At 38.8% G+C, this 21,798-nt stretch overlaps 1 protein-coding gene across 2 annotated transcripts in view; it reads left to right on the top strand.

Annotated features, from left to right (window-relative positions):
- The window catches only part of LOC136857731 (traB domain-containing protein), a 120,825-nt gene that overhangs the window by 60,719 nt on the left and 38,308 nt on the right, over window positions 1–21,798 (top strand). For both annotated transcript variants that reach the window (XM_067136611.2, XM_067136612.2), the window contains exon 7: window positions 21,358–21,521. In XM_067136611.2, the coding sequence (XP_066992712.2) occupies window positions 21,358–21,521 (164 nt within the window). The remainder of the gene's footprint in view (window positions 1–21,357; window positions 21,522–21,798) is intronic.

Genomic DNA, 21,798 nt, shown 5'->3' with positions numbered 1-21,798 from the left:
GTAAACTCGATAAATGGGTCCCACACGATTTGAATAAATGGCAAATGGAGAATCGCCAAGTCACTTTTGAAATGCTGCTTCAATGCCATGAGAAATCATTTCTGTACTAAATTGTGACTAGTGCTGAAAAATGGATTTATTTTGAAAACCTGAAGCGGAGAAAATTATGGCTGTCGCCTGGCGAAGCCGGTCCTCCAACACCAAGGCCCCTGGTGGGACCAGAGTGGAATTGTGTATTATGAACTCTTTGAAGCCCAGCGAAACCGTTAATGCACAACGCTATCACCAACGAATTATGAATTTAAATCACGCATTGATCAAAAGACGATCGGAATGGGCCAGAAGACACGGGAAAGTGATTTTGTTACATGACAATGTGCCATCTCACACAGCAAAACCAGTGAAAGACACGTTGAAATCGCTTGGATGGGACATCCTTCCGTATCCGCCGTACTCGCGGACCTGGTGCCATGTATCACCTCTTCGTATCAATGGGGCACACGTTCGCAGGGCAGCACTTCAGCAATTTCGAGGAAGTTGGAAAATGGCTCAACAAATGGTTTGCTACAAAAGACAAGCAGTTTTTCTGGCATGGTATTCATAACTTACCTGAAAGATGGGCGAAGTGTGTTGAAGCTGATGGCCAATTTTTTTAATAAACAAAAAATTAATTTCTCTTGAAAATTGAGTGTTTTCTTTACCACAAAAACTTATGCGTACACCTGGTAGAAGTTCCACTTCATGTTGTTTCACTCATCCAGTTGGTGTCGGTGCGTGATTACTGGTAGACATCATCTGCTTGGTGTAGAACAGTTTCAGTGCAGCTTTGAAAAGCTGGTTCACGCAAACATCCAAAAGCTGTAGTCTGGAGGTTAGCTCTCCTGGAATTATAGCAGAATTATAGCAGTATCAGTTTTTCCAGTCCAGTAGAAGCATGCTCTTCTGCAATGAAGCTCCCAGCCTATGTTGCTAAACACACTTCATCTAGTCCTCATTTAGTGCACTTTCCATCCAGCCTGATTCGTAGGTTTGAAAGAAAATATCAGATGGCTTGTTTCCTTTTAAAAGTGTTTGTATTTTTGGAACCATAAACGGAAAGTTCTGTCGACTAACGCACACATTATTACCATGCAGTGTTGCTTTTTGTTACCACCTGTTCTGATGGTACCTAACTGTCTTAGATGTCTTAAGGCTCTGTCAAACAGGAAGCGGACAAAATGCCCGCAAGCCGTCGCGGACTGGGGTAGTCAAATAGAATGCAGACAAGTCAGAGCAAACCAGTGTGAAAGCAATCGCAATCAAGTGCGGACTCAGTTTTTCTTTCTTGAACTGGTGTTATCATTTTATTGTTTTACTCAAATGTCCAGCACCCCCTGTGGGTGGGGGACGCAGATGAAGAATACACCCACGGTATCCCCTGTCTGTTGTAAGATGCAACTAAATGCGGTGACCAAGGGATGATGACATTAAAACCATGTGACTACTTGTGTTTTTTGTAATCGACGTGCCGTATGTCATACAGGTGTTCATGACCACACACTAGATCATTTAATTTCTCCGTATCTTCTGGAGACATTGTTCAGTGTTGGCCGCGTCAACTCTGTGAAAATTTACGGCTGTCCGCCAGTCCGCTGCAAACTAGTCTGGTCCGCTGAGATAGGCCGCCTTCTGTTTGACCAGGATGATGTAATATCGCAGTGTACATAGTCCGCGTGTACGAAAGCGACCAGTCCGCTTCCTGTTTGACAGAGCCTTTAATGTGAACCCTATTGTCTAGCGGCATTTGGAACTACGTGAGCATCTGCTCGGCATCCTCAGTTTGAGAAAGCAAATAGGAACTTGACTTCCACAAACTAATAACATGGCCATGAAAGGCTGTCGACTTTTCAGGTAGGCACCACAGACACATTGTGAAACTCAAGGAGTTCTTCGATAAAAGTGCCTTGTCCGCCCACTGCTTGCAGTAAAATCCTCCTTTTGTGATCTCTAATTATTTTAATTGGCGCTTTTCATTCAATACACCATAACCTAGTTCATGCCGTTCATTGTCACGTATTTATAAAGTTATTGTTCAGTTTCAGGGAACTGCGCCTTCAGAAAGCTCTATAGTTGCCGTTACTTTTTAATAACGTTTCCTTCTTCCTCCAATCATGAGTACACAATTCGTTATATTTTTTGCCGTCGGCGTGATTTTTGATGGATTCGCCTCCCATCATAACTTTTAATTTCTCACTTGCAGTAATCATTGCTTGCTGCTGCTGCTGCACTATTAATCAGCTGATGCACTATATGGTTCAGTAACTCAGAAATGAGCTGCAGTACAAGATTTTGGCCGTTCCTAAGTTCGATGATTTGAAACTGCTGTTGCTGCATTGATACTGTTTTGGTACAATATATTATGCAGTGTTCTCCCCAGAAATTTTCATCAGCTGGGTGGCAGAAATGAGTAGTCGTGCGGGGTAAACAATGTAAAAAAGTATAACATTTCAATTTATTCCTCTCTGGGCATTAACAGTAATAAGGCAGGTGAACATTAACTGTATAATTGAACTATTTTAGTGTTATCTTGAATGAGACATAACAGAGTATTTTGAACTTCGTGTTCTACAGCTCGATCATAATCATGTAAGACCGGGGCTTACCACTCGGTTGGTGTGGAGTATCATACAGGTTTGAAACGTCATGTGGAATCGACTGCTCGCTACTCCAGACAATGTTCGCACAGGACACACCGTGATAGTCAAGCTAAACTGATGCAATTACGCTGATAATAATGAAGATTTGTCATTTAAACAAACCATTTTACAGTATTTACATTTTAATTTGGAACACCCATTGACTCAAATATGCTTTTTCATCGTGTAATTGCACATACCTAGATTATGTTAGCCGGACGATGTGTAAAAATGGCAGAGAGAATCCTAGGGAGAACATTGTTATGAAACCATGATATGATAGGTTTGAATATGACCTGAATTAATTTCAGAAAGAATATTTTTGCAAGACAAAAGTGTAGATGGTATTCAAGATTACAGTAGATCCCCTTTTTAACGAATCTCTGGAGGATTTGATATTTCTTCTTTAAAAAGAGGTTTTCCTTCAAAGGGGGTTCAAAGGAAATAGGCTATATATCACAGGCAATAATAATAATAATAATTTTATGTCTTTAACTAATGTAATGTCAATAAATAATAAATGAACGTATTAATACTAAAAACTCAAATTAACACAAGAATAACAGAAAATATTTACAAAACAGCAGACGTAACAAATTCCTTAGTGGACCATAAGGAGCACAACCTGCAGCAAGGAAAAGAGACACAGGTATTACTGACTTGCAATTTTAAATTGAAGAAGCAGGACCTAACATGACTTTAAAGAGATTTGTGAAAAATAGAGCATGAGAACCATGAGAATAAGCATATTAACGTTCACTTTCTGAAATAGTCCAGTACAGTAGTTTGCTTCCTCTTGCCCAGATGTCTCACAGAAAGAGGTTCTCTCTCAGTTTCGTTGAGACTTGTTACGGAGGTAACGTGTTTGGACCTCTCTCCATAAACATTTTAGACCTGGAAAATCTTGCCGTGGCCAGTGCGTTTTCTACTGTTATTTTCTATGTGATTTGATGCCACATATTTAATACTTTACAATGGCGAAAAATGAGAGTATCCTCCTATTCAATACATCATATATTCCGTCATTAGACGGAGCAAACAAATTCAGACATGTTTCGGCTCGCTTGAGCCATCTTCAGTGAAAAAAAATTAGGGGGGTTGGAATAATTTACATAATATAAGTTGAAAAAATGCTAAAAAACATAATGAAAGAGCAAATGAAAAAGCAAACAAAAGAGAGCCTAGACGGAAACAAAATTAGCACAAATATACAATATTTACATCAATATGCAGAGCAAAAAACAACTTATTGCGACAAAATTCAGTGAAACAGGTGTTAATTTGAAATAATAATTGATACTAAAAACTGCGATAACCTAAGAAACAAGGGAATGTTTTCTCTGCTTTGCATATTGATGTAAATATTGTATATTTGTGCTAATTTTGTTTCCGTCTAGGCTCTCTTTTGTTTGTTTTTTCATTTGCTCTTTCATTATGTTTTTAGCATTTTTTCAACTTATATTATGTAAATTATTCCAACCCCCCTAATTTTTTTCACTGAAGATGGCTCAAGCGAGCCGAAACATGTCTGAATTTGTTTGCTCCGTCTAATGACGGAATATATTGTGCCCTTCTCAAGGCAACAAATGCGGTGAACTTCTTCCTTCCTCTGTGCGCCGGCTGCTCCTGTAATAAATGACATTTAAATGATACTCACCGCTGCATGTAGACTCTTCTTCCTCAATCGCGGTACGTCCGATAATATCCCCTGTGATAGGCCACACGTCGATCAGGGAGTGAGGAAATGAAAAGATGGGGTAAACTAACTATAAATGACGGTACCCAAAGACTGAATTAAAATTTAAATAACAAACTGATTTATTGAACAAAGTGCAAAGTGCCAAAATTATGAAAAAAAATAAACTGGTGAAAATAAACAAAGTGAAATGAAATGAAATTTTAAAGAAAGATTGAAGATCTGCCTTACAATAACTCAATTCTCTGCCTAATAAAACTGACTGAAAGTCGATCAAAATTTAAATATTCCAGGTTATGTTGACACTGTCTTCAAGACGATGACGTGAATAAATTCAAAACTCTGGTCAGAAAATACCACCTCATTTGAAGTACTGAATTGTATTACATGGAAAATGTCTATCAAAATAAATTAGTGTAGTTAATTAATTAATTAATTAATTAATCATCAAATCAACACTGACTCAGAGGTGTTTATCAAATATTTAACACATGTGACTCAGTTGGGAAACACCCAACTTTAAAATATTCGTGGACTGCACTAACCATGTGTAACAAATAAGACAGAATTAGAGAAAACAGCCATGAACATCGTACTTCATTTACCACATAACCATTGTCACATTCAAACTACTCGTGGTTAAACAAAAGGAGAAATTATTGAAACATGAACCTGAGTGTTGCAATCACTCATTTAATTATTTAAACTGCACCTGCATGACTGTGATAGCCTGGACTTCTTAAAAATAATCCAAATGATTAGGCCAAGTGCCTCATGTTTACATTTCAAATGAAAGCGATCCTTGTACATTAAAATTTTACTTAACTTGCCGCTGACTGCATTTCATTACGAACTCATTATTTGTGGTACCACCACTAGATGGAGGCAGATCCCATCTTATTTACCTAACTCATTTTCAGCATTTGTGATACAACTGGTTTATTAAAGATCGCTTCATTTCCTAATTAAAATGTAGTGGATTTTAAAGGTTTGGTAATTACTGAATGTCTGGTATGAGCATACCACTACTATGGTTTTGACTATGACCTAATCGATGATCTCTTATCCTAACACATGAAATCTTATTTACATAATTAAACCTGTTAATGGAGAAACACCGCTCCAACAAAAGAAAATACAGAAATCAAACTAGCCTAACTACACCTATCTATTTACATCAAATCAAATGCAAATAATTCACGTATGATCAGATCCTACAAATAAGTGGTGATAAAAAGTACACAAATCTAGATCCCAACATCGCTGCCTGCTGAAAATTAATAAGGATGAAATGCGCAAATATTGGAGTCTAAAGAACTCTTTTCCCCGCTACGAGTAGCAAAAAAATTGTGAATTTGACGGCATTCTCTAACCTCAGTCGACAAATGTCTGGCCATGACACTATTTAACCTTTATGGACAATAATTACTGCTATTCCATGTCATCCATGACTCTACATGACTATCAAAATACACATTGATTCGTCGCTCTGCTCGCATATACCTCGTACTTTAACTAGCATATTCGCCGAGCATCTACTTTCCCTGGAACTATTTGAAACAAAATACAGGCTTCTGCCTACAATCATAACCCATGTCGTTACGTATTTAACACTCTTGGTTAAATTATTCATCTCTCAATTCTATTTACTCATCATTAATCTCGACGTAGTACCTCATAATACGGCCTCGCTCGTATCCGGCGGGCGAAATATCTGGCATGCACATCTCTATTTCTTACGACAGTTCATGACATGGTCCAAATATCACATTTCCATTATCAACGCAGATCATCAGGGATATCATTCACTTAGCTCGATCTCTAGATCATTCTCTGCTTCACATATCACAAAATATCAGAGCTGACTCATCAATGGCTTCCTGTCACTAACTGTTTACTAAAATGACGAGATTGCCTCTCAAAACACAGCTATTGAAAAATGTGTAACCGCAACTACACACAGAAATAAATACGCGCGTCCACCAAATCGTCGCAAAATACACGGTATAAGAACTACTAGAACCGGTCATCTGAATGATGATTCCACAACATGAAACAAGCTGAATGCGCAAATAGCAAAAGTAAGCATTAAAAAAAAAAAAAAAAAAACAAGGCGGCAATTACAAAATCATAACTCCAACAGAAATATCGCTCATAACCAACGTTATAATAACATGATTATTATTATTATTAATTCTGCATTACTCTCATTGAGATCTAATAATATAGTATCCTAAACTGTCAAAGTGACTTACTACAAATGATCCATAATAATACGCAAACACATCTACGTAAAGGAAGTGCGCAAATAACCCTAGCTCAGAGTGCAAAAATTATTATTATTATTATTATTATTATTAAATGTGAATTATTTACAATCCTATCTAACAGTCTAAGCTACATTTGATCATCGATTAGTTCACAGTCCTACATATTTATTTACACATTATTTTTGTTGTTGCTCATACCTTGGTGCTGGAGGCAGGTTGGATCACCCTCCGGGCTCCGTCATGATGAATTAGAATTCCATCTTGAAGCTGGTGTGGAATTCCAAATTTTCACACACGCATACTTGATACATTTTTATCATGGCGTTACACACGCTCACATTTACATAACACACGCATTTTCTAGCACTTCAGTGAAGATTATACAACAGCACTGCATAACATCTGACGTGAAGTCGAAAGTTTTCTCTCCGCTACCTGCCTGACACCTCCTGCTGGTCTCTCACACCCCTCTGTTTGTTTACTTACAGCTTACCGGTTGTTCACCTCTTCGGAACATAACAGTTTACTCAAGGTCTCTAACATCGCGGCCTTCCATTAATGAAAAGTCATTCTCCTCCCTGTCTGCTTTAACTAGTTTCTCCCCGAAACATCTCGCTTGCCATAACAGTTTATTGTAAGTGATGAAAAGCAAGCTAAAAGTACAGTTTCCAATGATGTGTGGAGAAATTTATACTGATCGTCCTCCAAAAATAAAAGAATAAAATAGCTTTCCAACAAATGTCAAACTACACGTGGATTAGAAAGGTTTTATGCAGTTACGTCGCAACATGCTCCATTGTCCCTCTCGGTTGGTAATGTGAGTTCATTTAAGGCAAGTGTTGAAAAGTGTAGCTATTGCCTGTTATCTCTGCATAAGCTCAAAGTAAAGTAAAAGTTTGTTAAAGTGTTCATTTCTCCTGAAATATTACTCTCCCAAGTAAAATACATGGCTCACTCGGAATGCCAACAAGTGTCTCTGATCGCGTTCCTACCAGACTCAGAATTCACAAAAGTAAAGTTCACACAAGACTGAATTTGAAAGCTGACTAACTGAATTAGCTGACACACTCTAAACACACTCTGAATCGACTAATCCACACTAACACACTCTGAAGATTCACCACTCTGCTCGCTGGTTTTGTAATCAGTTCTCCCCCCACCTCGAAAATAGTTCTGTGGAAGGGATGTGGCGTAGTAATCTAGCACTTGGGAGCGCTTTATCATACATCCGTAGGTTAAAGCTTCAAAATTTATGTACAAAATCTTCCTAATTTCGGTCTGACTTACCTGTTATATTGCGCCGTGGGAAATGATCACAGGGTAATCCACACGACGGCGCGCGTCACCGGCGTTATTTTCTTCCAGCGAATGGTTTCTTCCCGCCATGACAGATTAATTCCTGGGCGATACTACTCTTCCGTGTGGAGTTAAATTTTTATTAATTAGCCAATAATTAATCACACCTTCGCACCGATAAGTTTTCAAATATTATTAGGAAGTCAGGACACTGTTTTTTCACAACTACTCCGGGCTCCAAATAGCGAAATACTGACTGTTGATTCCCGCTATGACAGGACATTCAAATTTGGAATTTTGTGATTGGCTGAGACTTTCGCGCTCTCCGCAGCATGGATGCTTCCATTTCCTCCCAAGGGTTGGTGGGTGTTATCGTTGTCTCTCTTGTCCTTCTAAGTAGGTCAGGCCTCAACACGTGATTTTCTCGTGAGAACCAAGTAGAAAGTTGCCACTCCTAGCCGGTACCATAAATTTTATTGGATGCAGCACTCAGGCCGGTCTATAAGCTGTTCGTGCTCTGAGAAAAGTTTCGAGGATTTCCTTGCCGACTGACTGGCGCCAAAATGTTGCTTTGTGACTGCTGTCTTACACAGCCTACTGTAGTATTCCAATATGCGAAATATTCAACTTTTAATTCATGAATTAATTACGTAAATTCGCTTATGGGTGCAATATGATGTATTGAATAGGAGGATACTCTCATTTTTCGCCATTGTAAAGTGAAAACCGTCAATACAGAATGATTCTAATATCTTGTAACATATTTAATATTCGCTACGTCTAAACGCTAAGCTCCTACTCCTTTAAAAACTTCTTACATATTTCATCAATTAAGCACATTATGTGCTTGTTTGCTTCTGTTTTGTGCTGCTCCCTGCGGCAGCGGGCTAAACTCGTTCTCTCGCTCTCTCTCTCTCTCTCTCTCTCTCTCTCTCTCTCTCTCTCTGGCCAGTCAGCGCACAGCTACCCCCTTGAGAAAGCCAAGGGATGTTTGTGAGCTGAGGTCAGCCATGACTCTGCGTTCGGCAGCCATGAAGGAAAGACGTGTTTGGTGTCCACACAGCGTCCTAGGTTCAACTAGAATTATGGATCCTGGATAGATATAGTAACTCGAGGGTGTTGTCACCCTCAGAAGATTTTTTTATATTCTTGAAAGAAATCCTAGTTTGGTTTTATGGTTTCGCAACTGGTATCACATAATACAATCAATCTACACAAATAAATTTACATTTCACTAATCACAGGCAAACTTTCTGTTCTGATTAGTCCTACTCTTAGTTCCACCCTGTCTCACTCATATCGCATGCAAGTGTCTCATTGGTCAGTTGGGACTTAAAGCACTACAACTCTGTAGCTAGTCCTTCCTTGAAGAGTTACTCATCCCAAGGAGCAGTTCAGTCAGGAACGACACGTCTCTAAAACAGTTTCATGCAAGTGGAATAGCAGTTCAAGTTCTTGAAATTCAAGATGTAGCTTCATGCTTGGCAAAACAACTTGATGTAAATGTACTTACAACTAGTGTCTGCTGGCTATTTAGATTCTGCAAATGCCACAACATAGTGAAGAGAAACCTGCCTGGAGAGATTCTTAAGTGCAAATGCTAGTGATGTAGAGGCATGCAGAAAAAACTTCATGCTCTCATTAAGGAAGGTTTATTTTTAAGTCAGGTGTGTAATGCCGACGAAATGAGCCTGTGTTGGTGTGGCTGGGTTGATATTACACAAGCATCAAAAACCTTAAGGAAAGCTTCTGGTCCGAAGAGAAGCGAAGAGTACGTTTCTACATTGTTGTGTGTTAGTGCAGATGAAAGCCTTGTGTCTTTGTTGACAGAAGTAAACAGAGAAGGGCTATTAAAAGTAGCATGTCTGTTTTGCTTGCTTATTACTACAATCCTGAAAATGCTTGTTTCACGGCAAACGTTACATCTGATTGGTTTCGTAACTATGCTGTGCCAGAAATAAGATATCAAATGGAAATCCAATGCCTGCATGTTAGGTCGTCAGCCCAGATGCTGGTTGAATCTTCAGATAGCACCACGAAAGGTAAAGGTGTCCATCTTCGTAGCATAACGGTTAGTGTTATTAGCTGCCATCCTCAGAGGCCTGGGTTCGATTCCCGGTACTGCCAGAAATTTAAGACTGGCAGGAGGGCTTGTATGTGGTCCAAATGGTACATGCAGCTCACCTCCAATGGGAGTGTGCCTGAAAAGAGCTGCACCACCTCGGGATGAGGGCACGAGTTTACTTACTTACCACCAAAGGTTCTGCAGTCATGGAAAAACTGCAACAACCGATAACCGCACCAAAATGAGGCGTATTGTGGATGAGTAAGGAATGGATATTGTAATTCATTCCAAACAGCAAGGTATCACATTTTTGCAATAGTTTCTCAGCACTGTTTGGATGAGATCATAAATGAACTCAAACGAAATGACATTAACTATCAAGCATTTGCTTTTTACAGATTTAGTCATCTGGGAAAATATTGAGATGAAGATCCAAAGAATGGCTAAGTATCCGTCAACAATTAGAACAGAAAAGAGAATATACGAGTAATACTAGAAAGTATACATCTGAAAACAGTGGACTATTTCAAGATCATGGATGCACCATGTCAAGTGGTAAGACCCTAATGCAAATTCAACAAATGCATTCAAAAAATCATCTCACTTTTGACATCTAGTTTGATAATGTCCACAAGGAGGTCCTCTAAAATTAACTTTGTTTTGAGCATACTTTTATTCGCTCTAATAGCTGATATATTAGAATCTTACAGGACCACTAAAGGGGATGACAGCAAATTTCAGGCTGCAGAAATAGTTTGTAAAGAGTATAGTTGAAGAAACTAGGGAAGAGACTGAGAAACAAGAGGATGAGGAAAAAAACTGGTTCCCACATATCAGGCACATTAACCCAGTTGTTTTCACTCTGAAGTGATGGGTAATTACTGGACCCAGTGCATTACTTTGCTCCTCTTCTGGTTTGATGTATACCGGAGGTAGAGGTAAGGTTTCCTGGAAAGCTGTTGAAGTCAGACACGTGGAAGAAAGAAGCAGCAAACAATGAGGGCCGATAGCAGAAACGATGACTAGTTTTAAGCCTTAGGCAACGTCTTAAGTTATGCACGATGTTCATTGCCTAACCAATGTTCAGCCAGTGTTTAGCTAGACTTCAATTAAAGTTTCAATATTGGTTTGAAAATGGACATAGAAGTATCTTCCGTGCAACTCTTTGCTTGTCACAACCAGTGGAATTAGTCAGTGCACATGCCAAACATTGGTCAGCTATCATCTTCCTACACATAACACGAGTTCCATCTTACTGACATTACACAAACGTGGCTAAGCATGAGCATGATTTGCCCACTGATAAGAATATCACTTTCGCTGCCATACGAGGAAGTGTAGCTTTGATTATAGCTTCTTTTTTTTTTTCCGTCACACCAACACAGATAGGTCTAGGAGTAGGAAGGAAGCAGCTGTAGCCTTACTTAAGGTACAGTCCCAGCATTTGCCTGGTGTGAAAATGGAAAACCATCTTCAGGGTTGCCGACAGTGGGATTTGAACCCACCATCTCCCGTATGAGAACTCACAGCTGCGCGCCCCTAACCACATGGCCAACTCGCCCGGTTATAGCGTTGTTATGGTGAGTATAATCTAAATAGCATCGATGAAGGGAAAAAGAAAGTATTGTACTGTGTAACCGAATGAGTTGTACAGGTCTCGACGGAGCTTGCATTCTGGAGGTTGTAGGTTCAAAATGCTCAATCGGTGCTGGAAACTTGTCTGAATTAGCGCAACAATTATCCACAAAAATAACATACACCACCTACTTTGTAGTGTCACTATTATGTGCGCTTACTTGGCAGTAAATATATTTATTTATTTATTTATCGTGTCAGAAGTACAAAGTAAGAGAGACAAAAATTAAACCAAAAAATTTTAAACATTGGTTGACCAAAAATTGGCCACGACAAGCGCATTTGGAGTTGCAGTAAATATATGAACCTTCTAGATTCAAAATCTTCTATACTCACTCCCATAAATATTTCCTGAAGTGACATTTTCTTTTACAGATTATTATTTAAATAGTATTGAACAATTTGTGTTATCAGAACGTGCAAGAGGGGTCCATAAGAAAATTATAATTAATATAAAATATATTAAGATATATTAATATGCAATAAAATCAGTGTTAAATATGAACGAAGGAGATCTTGAAACTCATAATCATTGATACTACTGGATATGGAGCATTTTGAAACTCGTGCACTTTACTTCAATGTTTATCATGAAAATTATGTTAAACAATATAAGACCAAGTGAGTTGGCCGTGTGGTTAGGGGCGCGTAGCTGTGAACTTGCATTCGGCAGATAGTGGGTTCGAGCCGCACTGTCGGCAGCCCTCAATATGGTTTCCCGTGGTTTTCCATTTTCACACCAAACAAAGATTGGGGCTGTATCTTAATTAAGGCCATGGCCACGGCCACTTCCTTTCCACTCCTAGCCCTTTCCTATCCCATTGTCGCCATAAGACCTACCTGTGTTGGTGCGACGTAAAGCAACTTAAAAATATATATGAGATCAATGAAACATTATTACCATATACAACTGTTTTGCGTTCTTGGCCTAGTAATCACGAATACAAACTTCCAAATTACAGTCAACTATGTAACTATAAGCACTTCAATAATACTCTTTGCAGTCTATTACAAAATGATAACTTAAGTAACTGAGTAGCATATTGTACAATTATTATTGGAACTTCATTCAAATCTTCAGTCACGCTGTTCATCACATTCTGTGCTAATAGACTGCTCTGGATCAACACTTTCTAGTTTACTATAGAATGTGAGGCTTGCAATCTCTTTCCAATTTTGTCTATAGTGTTTTGCAAGTAGCTTTCCCACATCTGATACTTTGTTTGGGTTCAGTTTGATATTACCATGGAAAATAAGAGTAGAATTAATATCAGCAACAGTTTTCCCATTTTTTGTTATATATTTTGAAACACAGATTGATTTTATACTCATACTCTCCTCGAATTCTGATATTGTTCCACTAATATGTGATCCTCTAAGAACACCTTGCTCACAATCATCCTTCAAAATGTTGAGAAATGCATCATAACACACAGGAATGAGTGAAACACAAGTTTTCTTCTGTACATGGTAAGTGAACGTTTGGCTTCATTTTGAATCTCTTGCCGTTCTTTTTGTTTTTGAAGTAGTGAAATGCTTGATCATGAAATTGTCCTGCTCTGTTTTATTTTGTAACCTGTAAAATACACTTAAATTCCCTGACATCCTCAATCTGCAGCATAGAACACTTTAATGCCTTGCTATTGTGTTTGCATTTTGTGTATTCAGGTGGAAAACTGACGGAGTATCTGGAAGAAATAATATGAGAGATTAATCTACTGTATATTATAGCACTGCAGAACAACAAAATGTTAATTATATGATCACCGGGCGAGTTGGCCGTGCGCGTAGAGGCGCGCGGCTGTGAGCTTGCATCCGGGAGATAGTAGGTTCGAATCCCACTATCGGCAGCCCTGAAAATGGTTTTCCGTGGTTTCCCATTTTCACACCAGGCAAATGCTGGGGCTGTACCTTAATTAAGGCCACGGCCGCTTCCTTCCAACTCCTAGGCCTTTCCTATCCCATCGTCGCCATAAGACCTATCTGTGTCAGTGCGACGTAAAGCCCCTAGCAAAAAAAAAATTATATGATCATACCTGCCAACCCTTCCGATTTACCCGGAAACTTTCCGGTTTTTAACTCGTCTTCCGATTTTCCGATTTATTTTTACTTCTTCCGATTTTTGACTAATATAACCTCTAGTACCGCCAGTACTCTTCCCCTTCGATAAAGGATAAATTCTTACGTACTTGTGTAATTTGCGAAACCTTATTTTCAAGCGTATTTATTTGTTGCTTTATTTCGAGAATATTTCGTCCGTCGCCTCCGTGTATCGTGTTTACCGCACACAACAGCGTGCGCGCTTTATGCAGCTGGGGATTCGGGGCGGCAATCGTCCTGCAAGCAAGAGGCTAGCGCGCGCTGTTGACATCTTTTCTGTGCGCAGTTTCGTCGGAGTGGTAGGCCACGTGTTTTCCCCCCTCTGTCAAAGTCGTTTGTTAATAATGTATGGGACATATTGAATTGTTTTGCATGTGGTAGTTTCGCGTATTTAAGTGCATAATTTTAATGAATTTAATGTTTTTAAGGGGGTTCTTGTCGGTGACAGTTTCTGGCATTTTCTTTTCTCGTTATGGCCAAAAAATATAACAAACGTTATCCCCAAGTGTTCAGAGATACCTATAAATTTCCGTTCATTTCACCGTCTAAGGGAAACTACCGTTTTTTTCGCGTAATTAACGCCCTTGCATAATTTACGCATCCCAATAATTTTGGGTCCAAAGTGGAGAAAAAGAAATGTTCACGTATTTGACGCACCCACAACTTCGAACATCCATCACTCAGCTCCGGATGCGTTTCGAAATAAAGATGCCAACTACTCAAGTAGCAGGCTTCCTATCGCGAAGCAGGCATTCCACACACAGGGCAACTTGCTGTTATTAGCCGTCAGGAAATCCCAATGCACTAGTTTTACGAGTGTTTCGGGTACGGGACCTTCTGTGATCTCAAAACTGTTTGTCAGTACACAGTATTCCAGTAATACTGCATCATACAAACTCGCGGTGATCATTTACTTCGAAACACGGGAATAGAGCAGCGGGCAGCAAGTATTCAGTGTCCAACTGAAACGTGCGCTACCGCGGTAGCAGAAGTGCACTTCAAGCGGCCAACAAGTCTCCCAAAGCATTTCGCGGACCAAAAAGCGGCAAGTTTCTGCAAGTAGAGGATTATCTGCTTAAATATATGATTTTGTTGCGCAATGTTGGATAAGCCGTTTCTCACGAAATGCTGTGTTTTAAAGAATGAGAAATAGCCGCGGCACATGGAATCAGTGTCCCGGATTTGAAGGTTAGCCGAGGCTTGATTAATTTTCTGAAGAGAAATGAACTTTCTCTTCGACGAAGAACAACATTGTGCCAAAAAATGATGAATGATTTCAACCATTGTCATCGCTTTGTGATTGAGAAGCGTGAAATGAAGGAATATTTGATCTCCCTTTATAGGAACCGCACGTCAGACGCCAATCAGTTTCCGTACGCCACAAAGTCGAAGAATCGATAAGAAAGGAACATATAGTGTTATCGTACGCGCTATCGGAAGCCAAAAACAACGATGTACTGCAATGCTTGCTGATGGAAGAAAGGTTACATCTTACATTGTTCTAAAACGAAAAACAGTGCCTAAAGCAAAATTTCCGCGAGTGATCCACGTTCGTATTCAACAGAAAGGATGGATGGACACGTCACTCGTACAAGATTAGATACGAACGGTTTGGGGTAATGTAGCAGGGTCCCTTCTTCGATGCCCGGCCCTTCTCGTGTTGGATAGTTTTCTTTTTTTTTTTCGGTATGCCATTCAGGCCGTATTTTCAGCTCGTAATGAGAAGAATATTTTCTAGTGTCGGTACTTGAAACCCACGTGTCTAACTTACCTGATGTACCCTATTTGACTTTTCAGAAAAAATCTCACGCCGGAATTTTACGCTGTATGACGATAATCGCAAATGAGTTGAACCAATTGTCTCAATATTATATTTGATGTGTCTTTTAAACGTAAATGAATTATAAATAATTTGTAAAGATCTGAATTCCTTGAATAATTTACGCATCCGCAGTTTTCGCCTGTATTTTTCGTCAAAAAATGTGCGTTAATTACGCGAGAAAATATGGTATTATGGATTTTGTTGTGTGTGTGTCGGTGTGACATAAATATTATTATTCGTATGTAAGTGTCATAAATGAGAGTAATTAGGTACATTTTCTTGTAACCATTTTTATGTTTTCTTAGTTTAAGATTTTAAATTTAATGATCAATTCGCACTGTAACTGTAGATATGTATGCCTTTTATCCTGACCTATTTTCACGTAGACTGTGGTGAACTATACGTGATGAAATCCAAGAATTAAAAAATCTTCCTATTTTTGGGTTGTAAAAGTTGGCAGGTATGTATGATCAACAGAAAAACTCCTGTTCATAATTCTAAAGTCGCTAAACATCACTCACCTTTCTTGCTTTTCCCTCAATCTTTTCCATGTATCCAGCTGCTGCAACCTTTTTTGCCCTCTTTCTGGAGTTGCTTTAACAGAAAGGAACATTTTGTCACTCATTTTTCAATAAATGATGCAAAGGAAATGGACAACTAACAACTTTCTCCTTAATGCATCAGAAAGCCACGTACTATAAGAGTAATGAATATTGCCAACATACTGCTTTGGAATTCTCCTGTCCGAGGTAAAAGGAATGGAAAATTTGTCCTTTCTCCAGTGATTTAATCAAAATCCTTGTGAATACATTCAAATTATCCTCTAAAGTATTGTTTTGTCTTCATTCTGGTACATTAGTCTACGAAAATCGGAGGTTAAGTGAAGAACACAAGAATTGGCTGTACTGATAAAAGAAGTGACATCATTCTTATTCCTCAAGAGTTCTCAGATTTTTCATTGGTTGATACACATAGAGGCTTTTGAAAGTAAATGGTGGTATAGATAGAGGATTTTGAATTTAACAGTGATTTTCAAGTAGCTATTTCAATGTAAATTAGCAAGTTTTGAAACTCAAAGGTTCACACAAACCATTAGAATTCATCCTTGGAAAAATACTGCTATGCTTATCTCAATTTTATTTTTAAATGGTTTTAGGGAGTTTTGAATCTAGAGGATTCATAGGAAATTTTGGATGTAGAGGATTCATATAACTGAATCTCTCCCAGTGAACCATGCTAATATGGCATGTTCATTGAGATGTTTTTTCCATGTTTGTATCAGAGAGGGCAGCTCCCTCGGTCGTGAGCACGGGAGATCATTCTTTCGGCGAGAGAGTAGTTTTATCTCTTTGCAGCTCTTCCTTGCATTGTTACGTGTGTGAAGTGTAAACATGGACCCCATGCATATTTGAGTGGCGTTTTTGTGCCACAAATGGATCTTTAACAGATTTAAACTTGATCCGTACTACCTTTCTTCTTGATGTCTTGAGTATTGATATGGCAGGTACGGTAAATCTTGTATTTATATTAATACTATGCATAAATTGTGCCCTTCGCCTTTTAGTAATGATGGCCGGTTGATATGCATCCTTGTGTTCTGCTGCATGAATGGGCCGTGTGTCTGTGGTTGATGTGATTGCGATGTATTAATAACTGGGTCTCGGATTATTTTCGTGCACTTCATCGTATTGTGTCTAGCCATCAATGAATGCACACCCTGCGTGTCAACGCGGAGATCCGTTCGTGTTGTACGCAGCGCGTGAGATGATGGTTTAATGTGTGACTACTGAGTCTGTATTATCCTGCTGGTAATTGTGCGTGCCATTGAGGCTGCTCTGTCATACGCGAGACCCTGGTTTGTGACCGTGTGAGTCATACTATTAGTGATTGAGTTTGACTTATTTATGAGAGCTAATGCTCAGATTTTTTGCCGTTCCGGCGATGTCTGAATGTTTGGGAGTGTGCTTGTGAGTGAGTGGGGAGAAGGGATGACATTTCGATCTGCTTATTTTATATTTTAGCCTTGTTTCTGTGCCTCATGTTTGTTTGCGGCACGATAATATTTGTTTTGCCTTGGTTTTTATCGCGGCCGTTGTTTGCCTAGGAGGCCGCCATTTTGTTTTCTTATTCAGGCCATGCGCATGCCTGTGATGCTCCTTGAGTTTAAATTCTACTTCCGTGGTCCAGAGATGTTTCCTCTATTGTTATGTCGCGATCTCTCGCATCTTTTTCTCTGTACTTTTGCCCTCCATGCTGCGTGGAAGCTTTGATCTGTGTTGTAATTGTTGTGGATGTGGAAGTTAAATAGACGGGTTCATAATGAATTTTATCAATCTCGCGGAAAGAATGACCGAAATAAGCCGTACGTTTTGTATTTGCATTACCAGATTATGTTGTGAGATTGAGAATATAACGGCGAGCCCGTGTTATGAATAATTTGAGGTTGGTATGTGATAAGTTTGTGCTCACGCATTAGCGTCATGACTTCAGTTGGATAGGCTGTGTACATGTATGTATCATTTATTTATTTTATTTAATTGCTGGCTTCATTTCTTGTTTCCACTTGATTTTATTATTATAATAAACCCTCATTTAAATTTTCTTGGCATTTTATTGCTTGTAGCTTTGCGTTTTTCCTGTTATGATTTTGATATGAGCACCGTTTCCAGTTCAGGGCTGTGTTTGGCCTTTCTTAGTCAAGGTCCACACCTCAAATCTCAGACGTGTACGTTTTATGCGTAGGTGTGTTGTCGGTAAGGGTGGGGGTGTGGCTCACCGGTCTATATATGTGACAGCCCACTGGCGATCGGAACAAGTTATTCTGATATGGATGTACTGTAGTTGGTATGACCTATAATTCCAAGAAAATTGTCCCAAATGTAATAAATGTATCAGTTGCTAAAAATTGTAGTTAAGTTGACAGTTACCGGACTGTCCGTTGTGTCAGGTTCAAGAAACAAGTCCCTTATATTCTCTCTTGGAAAGCAAAATCGTATTTTAAACTGTACCTGCCCATACATTTCAAATGAATTGCTGCAATTTCGCAGCAGACTCGCAGGAGGTCATATGATTAACCTTTCTTCCCAGAATCGTTGCAACATAATACAAATTATATGTTTCATGGTACATAACCTCTGATTGTGATTCACTTCTAAATTTTGAAGTTTGTGTTCTCGGCAGTGTTTAAACCTCGCCAGTTGAACATCGGTTTTAGACAATTTCTAAGTGATAAATAACATCTTTGCAATGCAGCAGCCATACTTAGACATTGTTTAACCGTAAATATCATCTAAATACTACACTCGACCCTGACTGCACATGACAGTGATACTGGAAATAGACATGATGGAAAATCTTGGTAGGGATGGCTGGAACAAATGAAAGATATAACATCCAGAGTGGTGTCAGCTTGGATACAACCTTAAGACAGTAATGATACTGTACATAGACTGAAATGCAAGCCTCACTCAGGAAACTGGAGTTGTGATGGTGGTGGTTATTGTTACAGAAGAACCTCCAAAGTTGACAACGTACAAACATGGACCACCTCCTTCAGTTGACTAAATTATCATAGTCTGGACATCACTGTATAATAGAAGACAGGTCTCATATTGACCTCCTCCATAAATTGTATATTGACCACTTCGATACCCTATAACTTGACCACTTGTCCAGCTTACGAAAAATTAGAATATAGATACATCAGTTTGTCAGAAAAAATATATGCATATATTACAAAATAAGTAGATTTGCCTTTGGTCATATACTAAATTCATACAGTGGTCATGATTGATGTTGCTCGCAAATGAAATTTGCTGTTATAGTTATTAATGTAAGAACAATTTATGTATTTAAGGTTAATTGAAGAATTGAAACCAGTGTATAGTAGTACTAATCAAGTCATAATGTCCCGAAGGAAACAACTGAAACAGTTGACATTGAAAGAGAAGGTTGATCTGTATTATCTGGAAAGCAATAGCCAAAGAAAGATGGCAGAACATTTTGATGTTGGCAAGATGAATACTTGAAGAAATACGGTAAGGAAAGTGGGGATCTGCAATGAGAGAGAAGAAAAACTTCCTCAATGAAGCCATGTTATGCTGGTTCAAACAAATGAGGGCAGTTAATGCCTGAATCTCGGGTCCAATGGTTCAAGGAATTGCTGAAAAATTTGCACAGGAATTGGTGGTGGCAGATTCTCAAGAGTCAAGGTGATGGCTAAAAAATTTTGAAGTTCAACATGACATCTCTCGGAAAGTATTGTGTGGTGAATCTAATGAGGTTCCAATTGAAGTTGTCAAAGAGTTCATGAAAAACTCCCCAGATTTTGCAAGAGGTTTCAAAGGTGAAGAAATCTTTAATGCTGACTAGTGGAGACTCTTTTTCAGAGCAATGCCAGGCAGAAGCCTCATCTCTACGGGTTGCAAATGTAAGAGCAAAAAGCTTTCCAAAGAATGTTTCTGCTTTGCTAGCTCAACTGGAGAGAAATGAAAGCATTTGGTGATTGGTAAATCGGCAAAGACACTTTTTTTTTTTTTTTCTCAAGAACTTGAAGCATGATGACCTTCGCGTCATTTGCAGATCTAATAAATCTGCATTGTTGACTGGTGCCATATTCGAGGAGTGGCTAGGGGATATTGACAGACAAAAGAAGAAGAAACAATCTATTCTACTTAGAGTTGACAAATGTCCTGGCCACCCACAAGTGGATAACCTCATATATGTGACTCTGAAAGTTTTGCTTTCAAACATGACCTCAAAAATCCAAACCTCTTGACCAAGGTATCATCAAAATTTCAAAATGCACTAGTGTTCCTAGCTCCTGCAGTGGGTCATTACCAAGAAACAAAACTGGTCTAACAGTGGAAGCACCTTCGTCTGTTGCATCAGTTAATGCTTTGGATGTTGTCCTCTGGATCAGTTTTGCTTGGAATAAAGTTTGACCAAAAACATTACAGAAGTGCTTTAGAAAGACTAAATTCGTCGCAACCTAACAGCAAGATCTTGCGGCATCTTCATACAGTCCATCTCCCATGATACAATTCGAAGAAGTGGCAACCTGCAATGAACCTGGTTCCAGAGCAGATTTTCAAGTAATATTGGCTGAAGCATAGCCCAACAGAGAAGTTCAGAAAGCAGTTGCCACAACAGAACAGTGATGTGAATACAGATGCAGACACTCCACACAAAAAATGGGTGTTAGGCATATCAGTAGTGCATTTGAAGTCTTTGCTATTTGACTGGTATAGCCAGCGTTGGGTGTGCTTTCTCCTCTTATCTTTATTGAAAGAAAAATAGGAAGATCAGGGATTTTTTTCTTCCAGTAAGAATGATGACAGAAAAGTAAAATGTATTAACTACAGTAGATGTACTGTGTATACTATAAAGTGTATGTACTGACTGTATTTGGTTTAGATGATTTTTTGCATGTACAGTTACAATGAGGTTTGTTCGTATGATCTGTTTTATATTACAGTCCTATATCCTTTCTACTAATAAAATGCCATATCAGAAGTCATATTTACTACTGTACAGTAGTTGCGTATATTGACCTCCTCCATACGTTGACCAATATTGTTCAGTCCCTTGGGTGGTCAACATAGAGATGTTCAGCTATATTTAAATACCAGTACAGTGAGACTGTAGAGCTCTGTCAATTATATTGTTTATATAAATATTGGAGGGGTTGATATGTGGTACAGTGGGATATTTTTGTTGGTTTCTTCTAGCACTTTCCATTTTTCTTCCATGAAAACAACATAACTGTTTTCATTTAGACTACTTTCCATTAATTTCAGCAAAGAAGAAGTAGAGCGATGTAAACGCAGAGATTTGCTTGAGGAAATGCTTGCTGAAATGACAGGAGAATTTCCTGCTTTATCAACAGTATTTGTGAATGAGCGTGATATCTACTTAACCCATTCCCTTCAACTAGCATCATTGCCTATAGCTACCAGTGCAGGTAAGTAGGCTGCAACTAGTTACACCTCCTCTATGTTTACAACTGTTGCATGGTATCCTTAAACAATTTACTTGGATTTCTTTGTTCCGATCAATACACTGAACCTCAGTTCTCTGTGTGGTGAACCCGTAAAATATTTAAAAAATAAAACAGTACAGGAAAACGAAAAATCCGGGAATGAATTAAAATCATCAACAATTTGGCTAAACATCACAATAATGAAAATCATAATCTTACAAACACTCTAAAACCAAACATAGAGAGAGAGAGAGAGAGA

Source organism: Anabrus simplex, chromosome 1, assembly GCF_040414725.1.
Source record: "Anabrus simplex isolate iqAnaSimp1 chromosome 1, ASM4041472v1, whole genome shotgun sequence".
NCBI classification, from domain to species: domain Eukaryota; kingdom Metazoa; phylum Arthropoda; class Insecta; order Orthoptera; family Tettigoniidae; genus Anabrus; species Anabrus simplex.
This window is presented reverse-complemented; position numbering and strand designations above follow the sequence as displayed.